The sequence below is a fragment of the Melanaphis sacchari genome, unplaced genomic scaffold, assembly GCF_002803265.2.
Source record: "Melanaphis sacchari strain LSU unplaced genomic scaffold, SCAv2.0 Contig53_pilon_pilon, whole genome shotgun sequence".
NCBI classification, from domain to species: domain Eukaryota; kingdom Metazoa; phylum Arthropoda; class Insecta; order Hemiptera; family Aphididae; genus Melanaphis; species Melanaphis sacchari.
In genome coordinates this window covers 290,564-308,564 of record NW_020271371.1, presented here as the reverse complement: position 1 = coordinate 308,564, position 18,001 = coordinate 290,564, and the positions used below count along the sequence as shown (strand labels likewise).

The window sequence follows — 18,001 nt, the reverse complement described above, 5'->3', positions numbered from 1 at the left end:
ACAATCTACTCATACTTAAATCAATAATATAATACGTGTAATTATAAATGTATAAACAATGAAAGTTGTTGAACAGTTCAGCGTGTATTATTGTTTATTCGTTTATCGTACACGACTGTATGCATATGTGCAATAGTAATAATGAAATATTATCAACTATTTCCCCTAAAGAGTTACTGTCTAGTGAAAATATCGTCTGTTTAACGTCTATCATGATATATTTTAGGTAATAATTGATAATTTATGCATTGATAAACGCGTAATATGAACATATTTTTACTATTGAAATTAGTAATTATTGCGAGATGACTATTACACGAACGTATTAAATGAAAAATAAATAAATTATACGATCTCAAAATTTATATAATAAGGAATATGGGGTAACATTTACTTTTACATACCTATATAATTGTTATTATTCATAGTTCAACTAGGACTGTTCATATAAAGCGAATTAGTCACTTTAAATATATGTGTAGCTTTAAGTGTATTTCATGAGTGTATTATTATAATATTAATAGCAATTAGTATTTTATGGACTTATACAGTGAAATAATTTTCATTAATTTTTTCATTAAAAAATCAGTAAATTATAATTTAGTTATTTCAATAATTAAAGTATTACATACCATAGTACCTAATTTATTGATTATATCAATGGCACCGAGTTTCATTACATTACAAATTATGTTGTAAAATCATAAATTAAATACAGACACTGATATTTTAATAATCCAACGGTTTTCTTTTCTTTTTACTTTAGCTATAAGTCACAAATAAAAAAGGCACTTTTAGCATTAAAATTATTAAAATGCGTTTATCATAACCTAGTTCAAATAATCCAAATAAACACATTCAAATTTCACAAGAAAGCTTAATATAAAATTGATACTTGTGTATAACATCTTGGAAGGTTGAAAAGGAAAATTCACTCTTGGTAACAGGAAAATAGATTTTAAAAAATATTTACCAAATTCTTCCCCAATTTTTCTCCACATAGAAATGTATTGCACGTCATTAGTAATTAAAAACCAACGGGCTTCCGCATGAAATATAAAAGTACCTACCTATAAAATATTACTTTTAAAATACATTTTTATCTTAACTAAGTTTACAATATTATTCGTATACAAACAGACGGTTGACAGAAGGATATTGGCCCCCTAAAATAATTCAATCGGTCAATGAATTTAAATAAAAATTATTTTTTTAAAAGCATAATGAAAGTTATCACTCATGAACAACAAACCGCCTGACATAAATCACAAAATGGCAACTACACATACAAATAAGTAAGTATTATGCGTGCAGCATGCATCATCATTCATCATTCATCGTAAAATATTATAATACTTGTAAAATATGATTTGTGTGGCAAAATAATAAAAAATATCCACAATATAAATAAAATATATAGCATAAATGTACTGTCGTTCGTTTAAAATGATAACAATGTTTACATAAACGATATTATATTAATTGTTCTGCTTAAATCATTATGCACCTAAACTGTAAACATTTATTGAATATTCTCTTTTTACTATCATGATAATATATGCATATTGCTTATAATAGTTACTGATTATACTCTTTACGTTTGCGAATATTTAACATAACAATTTATGTTCTAGAAGCCTAGAACGTATCGATATTGAAATATTGTAAGCAATACATACTGGCGATTGCGGTATAGTACCTATTTAGACATTTAATATAATAGTGATTGAATTAAAAAAAATTCTCATGTTACCTTCACTCTTTGTGTCATTAATAGCATGAATGTATAAATTTCCGTGTGTATTCACATTCTTAATCTAATAAATAAACCATCAAGTAAGAAAGAAATAGATTATGTGAAAACGTTTTCATTGTGTCTCGTTCGTACGTTTTATGTTTAAATTGTAGTTTGTACCTACCTATAAGCATACAAACAGTTGGTCACAATTTTATTATTTATTCATTTGTGAACAATTTAGGAAAAATAAATGGGTACAATTGAATACAACATAATATTATGTTGTATAGTATACATATTATATTGGAAAAAAACAATTGATCTTCAGTTGCTTTAATCGTTTAAATATAATTAATTATATTAATTATTTTAGATAATACGTAATCATTTTATATGTTTTGCCTTGTCTTGTATTCTAATACAGATGCATACCTAAAAGTTTTTTTTTTTATTTTTAATCATACTATGTTTACAGTGTACTGTACATCTATACTTATACAATATGTAAAATTATCAAGTTCTTAAAATGCTTTGTTAGATTCTTTGGAACAAAGCCATTTTCAAACATAAAAGCTTTAACCGTGGCATTCTTTCATGCGTATTAAATATTTTACATCTAGTATCTACGATGTAGCCACATTAAAATATATTAATATAGTAATACTCTTGGCTGGTAAAGATTATAATATATTGTTTACCAAAAATAATGTAAATAAGTATTAAAAAAATATTAAATAAAAATATATGATGAATTTTTATGTGATATAATAATAATTTTTATTTAATTATAATATAAATAATAAATAAATATTGATCTAGTATAAATTTTATGAATAGTTTATTTTTATCATAACAATATTTTTTTTTATCATACGTATTGTAATAATTTTGAACATTGACATGAAAATACATTGTACTTAAATAATTTACTGTAATTAAATAAGGGAAAAATGTATATACTTACTTATTAATTGTATATTTATATTAATATTTTTTAATCTCTATATTTTTTATTTTATTTATTAAATAAATAATGTATATTTTTTTCTTATGTGTAATGTCGTAATAATTATTATTTATTATTCTAATTTACTATTATTATTAAAAATTGATTAAAATTATTATTTTAATTATAATATTTTATTTAATATATAAAATCTTAAATAAATAATAATAATATGATTATTAATACAAAATACCATTATTTAATAAATTAGGTAGGTACATGAAGGTAATTGTTTAGGATTATTGTACATTGAATTACAATTTACAAATATATAAATTAAAAAAAAAACAAATGTATTACGAAAGATTCATTAACCATGTTCACCCCCTTTTTTCTTCAATAATGTAGTTATTCAAAATTTGATTTTTTTTTTTAACATAATTTTTTATTCAGCAATTTGTTACAAACAAATGAACAATAAGCTTAATTAATAACATATATATATATATATATTCAATAGTCATTGGAATGACCGAGTGAAGCAATCTCCCATATCAGATATTTCGTCAGGAGATTTTTTAGAATTTTTATATATGTACAGTATGTACACCATAAGATTATATTTTCAAACTGACGAGATTTTTTTATTACTTATGAAATGTCTTGTGGATATACAGATATAACTTCTTTTTTTCAAATGAGAACCTCTGTTTTCTATTTTAAATTAATAAACAGTAATTTTCCTGTAAATTTTAATTTATTAAAATCAATATTCAAACAAGTGTTTATTAGGTTTTTTAACTTTCTATACTAAGGATAATAGATCTATGACAATGAGTAATAGAAATATTTTGATGAAAATATGATGCCTATCAATGATAATTTGAAAATTATAGTAATTTATATTAATCTATCAATATTTATAATTTATAAAAATAATTCAAGGGTAAATATCATATCCGATATTATATCTATTTTATGCTTTTGTAAAATCATTTTTAAGGAAATTATATTTAATATAAAGACTTTAATAGTTTAATAACTAAAAAGCTACTATTTTAAATTTTGAATTAGGTATAATTTTAAAAAAATTACCCACTAAACAGTGTATCAATAGTGAGGATTTTATTTCAAAAACAGACGTTGTATTGTTAAAAGACACTCTTTTAGTGGCTCAAGTAGCACAAAAAAATCTCAAGAATTTTAAAATACAATTTTTAAGTATATTTAAAACTTTCAATAATAATAATACTTCATTATCAAATGAAAAATGGAAGTTAACATGCTTAATTAATTATTTTATACATTATTAAAACCAAAGGTGGGCATTACCAAGTTAAAAAGTAAATTTTTTTTTTTTAATTTTAACTCTACTAGTTAGTTTAACTTCTAATAAACTTATGAACTTAAGGAGTTTCATTGACAGTTGAAATAACTTAGCTTTTTGCAGTTGATATTTGACATTTTTTAAATAAAATTATGAATTATAAATTGCATTGTTTTAAAGTTTTATGACCTTCAACTGCTATATTGTATACGAAAAAAAAATATTTATTAAATTATTAATTTGAGATTAGTATAGATTAAATTAATAAATATTATAATATATTCTAACGTAAAAGAGTATTTACATTATGATAAAAGTTCAATAAATTTGTTTTTTATAATTTAGTAAATTAGAAAGATATAGTTATTCTTTATGTAATTTACATACAAATTAAAAAAAAATTGATCAAATTTTTTTAAACCGAGTTAAGTTAATATTTTTTTCTATATTAAATTTTAACTTATCGAATAAAATTTATAATTTGTTAACGATTAACTTCTAACTTATCAATCTTGTGCTCTTTTAACTTAACCTAACCTAACCTAACTTAACTTTAATTAAATATTTTCATTAACTTGCCCACCTTTGCTTAAAACTGATAACCTAACCCATGCAAATAAGTGGTCTCACGTGAATTGATAACAATTAATTTATCAACTTAAAATACAAATTTAGCGCAAAAAAATAGTTTAAATGTAACAATATATGTATAATTTATTGTTACTATAAACGATGCATCATTTGTTTAATGTTTTTTTTTTTTTTTTTTTTGATAATGAATCGAATACCTTACAAATTATAAATTATAATTTACAATTAAGTTGAGGTATTTTTTTTTTTTACATTATACTCTTATCGTCTTTGTTTTTAAAACGATAAACAAAAATACCAACTATCAGAAAACAAATTCTATATTATATATTTACAGAAAAAATACACCATTGATTAAAATTGGCACATATAGCACTAATTAATTAAATTTATCGTTTCATTGTAGTAAGTAGTTATAATTGTTGTTTTAGATACTGAAGTTAAATGCTCTTAAATAAAATTATTTTATTTTCAAATACATATAACCAATTAAATACAAATAAGTATATTTGTATATTTCACATTGTGTTCGTAAAATATACTTATATGGGCTATAAACATATAGACATTACAGGTACCTACGAGTATGTTCTAAAATATGTGACAAATGTACCTAATTAAGTAAGCATGTAATAAATAGTGTTTTTAACAATAATAATTTATTTATACATAATTATTACGTATAATTATTAATTAGCAATAACCATTTAATTTTTAAATTAATTTTTGATGTAGGTACATGTATATATAGTCATTTTTAGTTAATTACGTTCAGCAGTTCTTTCTGCTACATTTTGTAATATATAAGTATATATTTTATACTATATATATATTTTTTTAAATTTATTGTAACATTACTATTTTGCAAACTTTTAACTAAAAAAAAAAAAAAAACATGATATAATACCTATATAATTTGTTTAAATGTATCAATAATACGAGTATTTTGGAATATTGTACATTATATTAACTGTATATATTATACCTATATAAATACTAAATAGTAAATAATAAATATCTAATATCCTATTAATGACAATAAATGACAAATAACGCTAGTTTAAATATTAATCTATTAACATATATATATAGAAAAAGACAATTTGTAGAATACAAATATTTACATACTAATACAAGTATAATGAACAACGTAGTACGGAAGTAATTTGATTTCGTTTGTTAAATTTCTCGTTCACTGTTACACACTTTGTAAGCGTCTGTTTAAGTATTAAATAATGTATACAGTAATTTACTCATGCAGACGTGTATATGAAAAAAAAAAATTCAAGAGGGCTAATTTTGGATATGACATTTTGTGAGTAAATATTTAACGACAATGATATTACAATTTATGTAGACCATAATGAATTATACTCTGTGTGGAATATATTACGTATTCATTTGATATCTTATAGGTACCTATGTAAATTTCATCGATAAAATTGCAAATTAAAAAGCGCATTAAAATTTAGATAACATGATGTATAATATATATTAAATGAAGAACTCAAAACTCTTAATATGGTTAGTAGTTCCCTATTACAGCCGACAGCGGTTATTGGAAATATTATAGAACATTGGTGTTATAGTAAACAATATTATACTATTATCACTCATGTTGTATTATTGCCAAACATAGACGTTACTCTAGGTACTGTATATAATAATGTATTTTATTGTTTATTACCTAGATGATATTAAAAACGTAGGTGTTACCCTAAACCAAAGATCACGAGGAAAAGCATCTACATTGATTTTTAATATTATTTGCCATAAATAGTATAGAAAAAAAGAACATTGTACATCAACAAATTTTTGTTTTTTTTTTAATCTATCTCCTCAGTCTCTATAGTGTATCATTACAGCCTCGATACGCAATTCAATTAGAATTAGTCTATACGTAGTATATATACTTCCATCTTATCATACTTATAGTTGAATTGTTGGGCGGAGTCTTAATAACATCGTCACTTGTATTATAAGTCCAAATTCCTAGTTTTTGTTCAACTAATTTCTTGGATAGAATTATTAAACTCTATTCACAAATTGTATAAGTAATACTTCGAGTTAATAAATAACTATATATTATATACTCTACAATCGATTGTTCACCTCTTTCGTCTTAACAGATAGGTATCCTCATGTCTAAACGTGAGACCGACCGCGTTTTCAGAAACTGTATAAACGTAGCGAGGAGTACTGAGTTCACTACACTGTCAATTTTCATATAATATTATTATTATTCCTATTATTGTTATTTATTAACTATTTTTTGGGACCTACTCGTAACTCGTAAGCTTAAGATACTATTAAGTGTAATATACACAGTTTTAAATGTTTTAATCTACGACCAAGTATTAATTTTAATTCACGAATCTTATTTGTTTTTTTAGTTTCACTATGAACAAGTATGAAAAGAAAAGGTGATTTTAATCTCGAAAATGGTAAGTAATATAAATAAGAATAAAAGGTCATTAATGAAAAAAATATATAGGTAATTATTTAAATATTTGTAAATCTATACAATAAGTATTTGATATACATATAAATACATTTATGGTAATATAATATAAATTACCTGTAACTATAAATAATGCGTAAAAACATTTATCTAAATGAATATTAATAATTATACGAGTACTTAGTGATTTTGTAGTTTTGGTCTCATGGACATCAAATATTTGATGCAGGTACCTATATTTTGTGCATTGCATGTCAGACCGCAAATAGTTATCGGAAATAAATATTTGCAACTTGAGAGGCGTACTCTAAATTCAATCATACATTCATACTTAATGGAAATAAATTTCATTTTGGTACCTACTTTAAAGTTTAAAGTTTAAACGTAATACACAGTACACACGCATATATTTGTATATAATATATATATATATATATACATATTATATGCCATACAGGTTTAATAGAATATAAAATATATACAGCATACCAAATTTCTCATTCGTTTTCGTTTTTGGAGAAATTAAAAAATAAAATTATTCAAATCCACTCTTTAATTTTCATAGATGAGTCCCATATTGTTGAATTGAAACATAGTGCAGTGTTGTATACGTCGTATAGGTGCATACTGCATAGGAATGCGTATAAATTGTATCCTGTTTTCGGTGACTCAAACAGATTTACTTCTTTTGGAAGTCGGGTTCCTAGTATTAGATATGCATCTGCTTATAGCTTAAACTTATATAATAACTATATGTATATTGTATATTATACACGTGCAGTTACGAAATATTTCGGATTACAAAACCGGGTTTGAAACCAGCGGACACCGGTTTCTATTTCTTGATCTTGAAATTAAACATATTTTATTTTAATGCCTGAGAATCATTATAATATACCTGCTACGTTATATTTACAGCAGACTGCAGTGAATAATGATTAGAGAAGTAAACTCTATAACTCAATAACTATAAACATCGAGCGCTTCTTGAACGACCGTCAATTAATGCAGATATATTAATATAATTATTATAGTAAACAGTTACTACATTATATTATTATCTCTAACTTCCATTAAATGTGTAATAGTTAATCAATAAAAAATGATTTTTCGAGACCATAAAATGCATTGATATATAATAATAATAGACATAATATAAAGTAATGTTAATTATATATGGCCTATGTATTGAGGTATTATATATCGGTATATTTATATAATATTATTAAATTGATGTAAGTGTGTAACATTATATCATCGGTTGTCGGGTAATAAGTGTCATTTTGCGTGTTATCTCGTAATAGACGATAATAAGAGTTACATTACTCATATTATGCTTTTTTTCATTGATTGAATACGCTTCAACGACAATTAATGACAATGATTATTATTTATTAGCTACTAACTAGGTATATTATAATTTATAAAGAACCTATACATTATTTACAGTTTATTATTATTATTTATTAGATTTATTTACAATTTCTAATTCTTAAGAGTAAATGGTTAATTTCCAAAAGAGTTTATACAAATCTGTTAATCTTAAAAATGTTATTATTTTGTTCGTGATTGTGACCCTATGATTTCGTGTAGTTGCGATTAGGTACTTAAGTAGGTACCTACCAATGATTTACTCATAAATTTTAAAGAGTAGTATGTTGGTATAGATATACTACAAATAACGTATACAATTTTTCCTTTTTATTAAATACCTACTCATAAAAAAAAACATAGGATTCTTGTTAAAATCACAATATTAAACTATTGCTTACATTATTATAGACAATATTCAAACAACATGCATTACACTCAACCTGTTGCGTAAAAATATGTGAATCTCTCGACTCTTACAAAGTCACAATTATTTCCTGAGACATGAGCTAGACAAAATAATCGTCCTGGTTAATACTAGGTACCTATAAAATTCAGTGTTTATAGAGATCTGAGATAATATTAGAGTCGGTGATTGCCGTGTGTCAGCTGCGGGGAATGTGCTTTAGATCAAATTGACAACCGCTAGATAGAGCGACCGCGACGACAGTCCAAACTCAAGATAATTTTCACAATAATATAAGTAATTTAAAATAATAGTGAAATATTCTGTACACAATAATGATTATATTATGATTTACGGTCTGAACTATAGAGGAAGGGCCGTCGTGCTTTGTCCGTTTATTTCCTGTCGCGAGCTCCGTTCGTCAGGCGTCGTGGTTGGTCGATCGTCGTCGCGACCTTGGCTCCTATCACCACCCCGCCATCCCCGCCATTGATACGACAACAACAACAACAACAATAAACTAATAACACTACAGTCTGCAGCAGCCGCACCGCTCGTACCAAACCGAGTTCTAACGTTGATCACAAGTCTATTGCCGTTGTCTATTACCGTCGTTACGTTTGCGTATCAAGTATTTTTCGTCATTAAAATAATAATAATTTTATTGTTTTAACTTTTATCAAAAACGGTAATGTCGAATGCGTATCAATCGCGGTCGTTATAGCTAGTATCAAAAAAATTGTATCTACCAAATTACTCTAAATAACCAAGGCCCGACGGGAAAGCGCGCACACCAGGAGAACAAAAAACTGTTCAGACAATAATAATAAAAAAAAACATGGGAATCGTCTGTGGCGGACGTGCCGACAGCGACGACGAATTGCCCGCCTAGTCGGCAGACGAGTGCCGCAAGGCGAGATAACCCGGTCATTGGTAATAATAATAATAAATACTAGGTACATTCTACATACTTAATAATATTATAATTAGCCGGTTTAATCATTATTGGCTGAACGCGAAGTGCGAATAGCGAATAGATAGGTCGTAGGTGCTAAACAAAACCTGGCAAGTAATAATATTAATAACTACTCTAATAAATACCTACTTAATATGCTCTTTTGTGTAAATATTGCGTATTGTCGTATCTAGTAGTAAACACGATGGCTAGGAAAGATACAGAAATGCTGACAGAGAGAGATAGAGTGAGAGAAGAGAGTGGCGTGTGTGAGAGTCTATTAGAGACGATTATAAATCATTTATTTGCGTTTTAGATTAATGTTGCTGTTCTTCTCATGTTATTATTATTGAGTACATTTTTTTTCAGGTGAAGTGAGCTGATAATAATAAAAAAAAAAAAAAACACTCGACAACCTATTCTGAGGTTGAGATTGCTGTGCAGTGTTAGAAGCATTCATAGCAGTCTTGGACGTCCACCACCCTGTCCAACAAACACTTATTCGTGGATTTTCTTTTACTTGAAAATCGCACATATCATTTTTGTATTCTCACACTATGAGTGCGTATCACATGAACACTGCTCCTATTGTATACGACGCTCAGAACTCTACGCTGTTTGGTCACGGATTATTCAGCGATTGTTACTCAAATATCCTGGGCACGACTGCAACAATGTTCCTGTCCACTCAATATCAACCAATTTTCATGTCTGTGATTGGATCTATCGTTGTGGGTCTTAGTGGACTTTTCCCTCTACTTATATTGCCAGTCAACGACTCAATTTCTCTAAAGACTGGACGTAAGTATTCATTATACTTATTATATGATACCAACTTATTTTCTATTATTTCATAATGGAATTTAGGTGAAGTTACTGTTAGGAAATCATAATTTACTAGATTTCTAATCTAATTTAATAATTTTGGTTTTAATCAATGTTTTTATTTTTAACTAGATAATAATTGTTTAGTTGTTTGAACATTGGCATACAATATTGACGTTATCTCGAAAGTAATAATAAGATAAAGGTGTTGATATATTTTAAGCTTACCAATATAATTTTATAGTAAAAATTTGAATAAATGTATTTAAATAATTGATATATCTTACTTAATTGGTGATGTGATTATGCACTCAATATCCAATAATAAAATAACTTAATGGCAAACAAATAAATAAAGAGAGAAAAGTAATGAAGTATACTTAAAAAAGTTTTAATTTATAATTATAATACATTTCAAATAATATTTATTATTTTATTTCAAATAATGTGTATTAAACTTGTATAACTTATTATATTATAGTGATTTATATAATAAGTATAAAATGTTATGAATTTACTACTTACTACAGTCCTAAATAAATAAATAAATAAATAAATAATGTATTGTATTGAAATAACTAACAACTATGAGTTTTTTTAAGACATTTATAAAATGTTAACTTATTTCACATAAAATATTAAAACTAATAATAATATGTTTTATAAATTAAGTTATATATTTTAAGGTATAATTACAAATCAGGCTACAAATATTTTGACTTAACAAAGAAATCTATAATGGCCTTACTAATAAATTTAGCATAAATGTCTAAGATCCTCTAGTTAGCCTTGAAGATGATTGACAGTTGTCTATAAATTAGATACACTTTCGATTAAATATATCCTGTTTGGTGAATATACTTTTAGACAAATTAATTGTTCATTATTAATAAACAGTATATTCTTTAGACACTTTCACATTGATTATATTATAAAATTAATTTGTATTGTATACTTACTAATTCAGTAAAAATCTGTGGTACCAAGTAACTCAGATGTAAAATAATTTCGATATTGATTAGTCAATAATGTATGCATTCAGCCATAAAAAAAAATATTGGTTTTAAATAAGTGATCAAAAAAAATGTTACATGTGAGTAACTGTGTTGTAATTATTTATTTTATGGTACATTGTACTTACTAATTATATGATGTCAGTAGTTAAAATTAAACTAGTTAAAAGAAAAAAAAACAGTTTGTTAATGTATTTATTAATTACTCGGGCAACTATACTTTAATACTTGAAATTTTGTCCAAATAGACTTGCAAAAGATATTTTTGAGTTTCAGCTAGGTTAAAAAAAATACATAATGGTTTTAAGTATAAGTTCATTTTCATACTTATTTTTCTCTTGAGTTTTTTGATTTGTTATTGTAATAATCAATGAAATAAATATGATTTATAAGTAGAGTACATCCTCATATATCCATTGAATGTATACAGTTTTTTGAGAGTGAAAAATTATTTAAATTTATTAAACACTTAATTTAGATGGTTTTTTTTTATATTCTTAAGAATATTAAAAAAAAAAAACATTATTTATTTTAATTTTCTTTTAATATTGTTTTTAGTTAGTTATGTTGAAGAAATATTTAATAATTTTGATACACCTCTAATAATAATATTGCATTTCTAGCTCATTTTTTTTTTGTTAATGTTTTTGTTAAAATAAAAAAAAAAAATTATTTTAAAGTGCATTTTTATGCTTATTGATTATTTGTGTATAAAAACATATTTCTTTTTTTTTTTTGGAGAATATGAGGTTAATATTTGTAGGTTGTTAGAATATACCTATTTAAACTATTTGTTAGCATAAAAAAAAAAAAAAATTATAGAAATTAGTTACCAATTAAATACATATTATGTTATGTGAAATAAGTTAATATTATTCTATGACTTTAATAAACTAAGAGTACATTTATCTTGTCTTTAAATTTTGTTTGAATAGATTAGTTATTTTTATTTTTAAGAAACAATAGCATTGGTTTAGTTGCAGTAAAGTATTTTTATAATTAATATTGTCTCCACACTTTTACAAGGTTATTTAAATAACAAGATCATTTTCCTCTATGTATAATACATTTTTCAGTTATTAAAATTAATTTTGGATGCATAATAAATATGTTACTATTCAAACTTTAATAATTTCTACTTTAAATATTGCCTTTATATTGACGCAATTACCAATTAGTAAATTAAATTAATTACAGCTGTTGTTAAACATGTGTGCTTATTGAAATTATAACTGTAAAATATCATACATGGCATGTAGTTATGTATTATACTATACTGTTACTATTTCACTCTTTCAAAACTTAATTTCATATAGATGTGATTAAAATGCATTTGTTAATTAAATATATTATTTGTTTTGTTTTAACAGTTTGTTTATTTGAACTTTAATTATTGGCATATTGGTTTTTATGTCGAAAGTCTTTACACGGGGCTTTAATAATAGTTTTGAATGACTCATTTATTTATAAAGATATTATTACTTTTATTATTTAAAATTTAGCAGTGAACAAATAAGGAAAAAAGATTTTTTCAATGCATTGACTGTTATTGTCAATTAATTTTTGACTCGTTAAATAATAATATTTTTAGGTTTAGTTAATTTGTATAACCAAATATTTACTATTGAGAGTTTCATAACTATCAATGATGCATAGGTAGTTGTTTTAAAAAATAAAATAATTAAATAGATATTGTTTTTTTTTTAAATAAAGCATATAAAAGTTAGGTTAGGTTTTGGTTAAAATATTAGATTTTTTTTTGTTGAAATTAATTTAAATATAAATAAATTAGAATATATTTTAATGATAAAACTTTTTTTTTTTAGCTGGCAGTAAACATTTACGTCTATTATTGAGTTTTTCCGTTGGTGGTATGTTGGGTGATGTATTTTTACATGTTTTACCTGAAGTATGGATCGCTTCTAAGGGTATGTTTAATAATATACTTCTGTTATTATTATTTGATAATCACATTTCATTTGTTTATTATTTTAAAGATAGACATGTTGACTGGATACGGGATGGCTGGTGGGTCCTGGCAGGTTTATTAGTATTCATCATAGTTGAGAAATTGTTTTCATTATCAGATGACATAGATGAAAATGAAACTATTAATAAGAAAGTGTCTACTAATATAAACTCAGTCAATAACAACCTTAAGGACCTAGGAAAAACTAAATGTGATAATGATGTGATGGCCAAAGGAAAAAGTCACATTCAAGTAATTTTTAATTATTATTTACGTTAAATCAATATACTAAGTTTGAATTATAACTGTTTGTTTTTTTTTTTTTTAGATAAGTGGTTATTTAAACTTATTGGCCAATTGCATCGATAATTTCACTCATGGTTTGGCATTAGGAGGAAGTTTTCTCATATCCCCAAGAGTTGGTTTGTTCACCACATTGGCAATATTGGGTAACTCAAAAATTATATTTCAACAGTTTTATCAATTATTACTGATTTAAAGATTTTTTTTCTTTTAAAGTACATGAAATTCCACACGAAGTTGGTGATTTTGCTATTCTTTTGAAGTCTGGGTTCAGTCGTTGGGAAGCTGCATGTGCTCAAGTATACACAGCTTCTGCTGGTATATTTGGAGCTCTTACGGCCATCTACTGTAGTGGAGTTACTAGTGATGTTGGTCAGTAAATCACATTTTTTTGATTTTTTTTAGATATTTTTTTTAAACCAATAAAGGTGATTACATAAGTTACAAAATAATTCAGTTTATGATGAATAAATTTAGGTCATATATCTTTAGACTAGGTGATTTATTTTAGTACCCTCATAATAATTCTGTGGATTAAGAAAGATTTGACATTAAATAATTAAAATAATTATGCATACAACATTACTAAAAAAGCGTTTCAAAATTGATATAAATTATAAACTAGTCTGTAGGTCCGTTATGGAAAATAACTACTCTTATTTCTACACCTTCTCTAAATGGCCTTTTTTTTTTAGTTTAATAGTTTATACTTGAATTCTAACATTGTACTTCACATGATTAGAACTTAAGAATTGTATTTTATTTTTCAGAGGCAAAAACATCTTGGATTATGCCGTTTACAGCTGGTGGTTTCCTTCATATTTCTTTGGTTACTGTTTTACCTGAACTTATACTTGAAGAGAACCCAAGAGAATCAATTAAACAGTTTATGTTGATAATAGCTGGAATAACAGTTATGTTTGTCATGTCAAATCTGTTTGAATAATATAACATATATTTTTTTTCCTTGCCTACTCTCCTATCATGTATCCCATCATAAGACTATAATTTAATATTATTATTTTGACATTTTTACTGTATTAAATCACATAATTAAGTACCACCTATTACTACTTGTTTAGACAATTTTATGTTAATTATGTATTGTATTTGTATTATTCATAAAAATCTCCTGTTTTCTGATCCAATTTTTTTCTAATGTTACCATAAGACAGACCCACACATTACTACTTATATTTATAAAAATTACATCTTCAGAGATTTAATTAGTTTATTTATGGCTGTGCATTGTTGATTTTTTTTTGTTATCAATATTGCATTATTTAATGTATTTTTTAAGTTTAACATAATTTATTTTCATTACCAAGCCATATTATATTTAAGTTATTCATGTAAAAATTTATGTTATCAAAAATATTCAATTAACCTTAATTATTTTACTACTTAAAAATGTATTTTATACATTTTTTGTTGAACGAATAACTAAGATTTGTATTTTTTTTTTTTGTAAATAAATAAATATATATTTATATGTATGTGACATCAAACAAGTTTTATACAAAATATTACGAACTGTCATCTTCATCAGAATCTGTTTCTTCTTCAGCATCTTTTAACCATTCAATTAGTTTATTAGCTTTTTCTCTTATGTTTTTTGCAAATTGAGTGTTCTCTTCCTTTTCATGCCACTTTAGAATCGATTCTTCACTCAATATGTTCATGTTGTATAAATGATGAATTACTTTGACTATAACGGTGTTAAGCAGTTCCTCACCTTTGGCAATGTCTTCGATTGCAGACAGACAGTCCTCACACGAATCAGTAGATTTTATGTAGTTCCTCAGTACTGGCATAAAGTAATCTAATTTAGATTGCAGTTGTGTGTAATACCGTACTTGGTTAAGAGCCTCAAGTTCAGCTTTGCTATTCAATGTCAACATTGCTCGAATTACTTGAAAGTTAGCTTCTCTATAATTGATATTGTATGCATACCGTGATGAATTAATTTCTAATATTAGGTTATCGCAGTGCACGTGATCTTCAAAACCTCTGATTAATGAGTCCACAACTTCAGAGTAGAACATACACGTGTCATCGGGAATAGACGCTGCAACTGATGCAGTGTCATCATTATCTGACGATGAGCAACTGTTTATTGACAAAGACCTCTTGCGAAACGTCAGACCTCTCACCTCTTCGTCGTCATCTGAATCTGAATTGTTTTCTTCGTCGTACACATATGCTTTAGCACTTAACTTTTTTGATTTATTAGTCGAGTCAGAACTAAGTAGACGTTTCTGCTTTAACTCGGTGTTTGGTTCGATTTCAACCCCACTCCCAAGAATACAGCTGTCTGAGATGTTGCTGTTCTCGTTGATTGTACAATTTTCTCCGATCACTGAAAACCGTATGACAGATTTGTCTTTGACATTGACGCCGTTGAAAAGGTAAGAGTTTTCTATCACGACGTTATTACCGATCGTACAATTTTTGCCAACGACTGTGTTGTATATGATCGTGTCGCTACCGAATTTCGAGTCAGATCCCACGACCGTGTCGTTACCCACGTCACAAGTCAGGGCCAGCTTTAAGTTCTCGCCGAAGTAAACGTTACCGTACTTGAAGCTGTACTTATCCAACACTTCTGGGACTTGAGGGTAAGTCCACCGGTGCAACACGTCCCGGGTGACCCGCTCGTATGACGGCCAATCGAAAACTTCACCCGCGTACCCGTCGTCGTCCACCACGTGGGCGTAGAGCGTGCTGTTCAATATCTCCTCGTTGATGAGCAGCCCCTTGACGAAGTCGTCTTTGGTCTGGAAGTCAAAGTTGTCGGCGAACAGCGGCGGCACGGCTGTCGAACAGATGACTACGTTCGTGTCGACTAGGTCGCGCCTGATGTCCACCGTTCTGTCGAGCACTAGCTCCAGCGGTAGGTTGATCTTGCTTCGGGCCCTGTTGTGGAACAGCACCCTACCTGTGTCGGCGGCCAATACGACCGTCTGGTCCGCCGCTAAGGTGTTGTTCGGGTCGCCAGATCGCTGATAGACGATGGTCATGACAGCGCCCCTGTCGCCACTTTGTCGCAAGGTCTTGAAACGCTTGACGAGCGGTAACAGCGGTAGCCGGCCCACGACGTTACCCCATAGCAACACGAAGTCGTTTCGGATGAGTGCACACGCGTCTAAGTGCCGGAGCACGTCGCCAAACGATCGGCAGGTGTCCGAAGTGGTGTAGACGACGTTCAGGCGCCGAGCGCCGGACGCACTCTGCACCGACGCCTTGATGCGGTCCACGCTTCCACTGGAGCAGAACACGATGACGTCCACGATACCCGAAGACTCGAGCATGTCGAGCGTGTAGTGGAGAAGAGGCCGGTTGACGAGCGGTATCAGGCACGCGCTGTCTCCGTCGGCGACCGGCCAGAAGTTTTTGTGGAAGAAGTTGGCCACCACCACGGCCTGCAGCACATCCTGCTTCTGCACTTTACTGGTGCTCATGGCAGATGGTGACGGACGAAAGCTTAGGGTGAAAGGTCGACAAAGTCGAGGCGTCCAAAAGCTACAACGTCCGACTCGCTGCGGCCACTGCGTATTTTCTCAGACTCGGAGCTCGTTGTGCTGATAAATGATAATACGCGCCAGAACGTCAACCTTGATACCGTGGCGCGATTTACCAGTGATAACACGTAAAGGTAAACATGGTCTGTCCGACGTTGCCGTCTCGCGCGTCGTCGTCACGGCAACGCTGCGACCGACCTACCTACCGGCCATAACCTAACCGTAGAAGGTCTATGCCATTGAACTCTATATGATAACTGGAATGCTCACCAGTCATAAGACACTGATGTACTTCGTTCCGTACGTATTGCTTCTACAAAACATGTTTCAATACTTGTTATATTATTTAAATTATAATTATAATAACTAGTTATTTATCATTTAATTATTTATATTTTATTAAATTAATAAAATATTTTGTGGAAGTTAAAAATAATGAGGTGCAACTACATTTAAGAACCAAACAAATAATATCGCGGTAAAATATGAAATTAAGACATTAGCGCCGTGTGCAAGACAAAGATAGTAACACCATTAGTATGTGTATCTCATTCTAACATCCTCTTCGGGCAACG

The 18,001-nt window shown here is 27.8% G+C and overlaps 2 protein-coding genes across 3 annotated transcripts; one reads left to right on the top strand and one right to left on the bottom strand.

Moving 5' to 3' along the window:
* The first annotated feature begins 9,360 nt into the window (after positions 1–9,360).
* On the top strand, positions 9,361–15,131 carry LOC112599559 (zinc transporter ZIP13 homolog). 2 transcript variants are annotated; one of them, XM_025346494.1, is made up of 7 exons: positions 9,361–9,773; positions 10,165–10,596; positions 13,460–13,561; positions 13,631–13,854; positions 13,931–14,051; positions 14,122–14,277; positions 14,676–15,131. In XM_025346494.1, exons 2-7 carry the CDS (start codon positions 10,353–10,355, stop codon positions 14,849–14,851), a joined length of 1,023 nt encoding a protein of 340 aa, XP_025202279.1. In that variant the 5' UTR covers positions 9,361–9,773; positions 10,165–10,352; the 3' UTR covers positions 14,852–15,131. The 2 variants fall into 2 exon arrangements, with proteins under 2 accessions (XP_025202279.1, XP_025202280.1); XM_025346495.1 differs by having other exon boundaries at positions 9,361–9,796.
* Positions 15,132–15,373: 242 nt separating this feature from the next.
* On the bottom strand, positions 15,374–17,504 carry LOC112599558 (translation initiation factor eIF-2B subunit epsilon). The gene has a single exon (XM_025346493.1). It carries the CDS (start codon positions 17,364–17,366, stop codon positions 15,432–15,434), a length of 1,935 nt encoding a protein of 644 aa, XP_025202278.1. The 5' UTR covers positions 17,367–17,504; the 3' UTR covers positions 15,374–15,431.
* Between the last annotated feature and the right edge of the window lie 497 nt (positions 17,505–18,001).

Excerpts from the sequence above, each read along its gene's own strand:
- LOC112599559 (XM_025346494.1), top strand. The coding sequence starts at position 10,353 with ATGAGTGCGTATCACATGAACACTGCTCCTATTGTATACGACGCTCAG. Across the intron at positions 13,855-13,930 it reads AAGGAAAAAGTCACATTCAA|ATAAGTGGTTATTTAAACTT; the intron begins GTAATTTTTAAT and ends TTTTTTTTTTAG. Across the intron at positions 14,278-14,675 it reads TGGAGTTACTAGTGATGTTG|AGGCAAAAACATCTTGGATT; the intron begins GTCAGTAAATCA and ends TTTATTTTTCAG.
- LOC112599558 (XM_025346493.1), bottom strand. The coding sequence starts at position 17,366 with ATGAGCACCAGTAAAGTGCAGAAGCAGGATGTGCTGCAGGCCGTGGTG.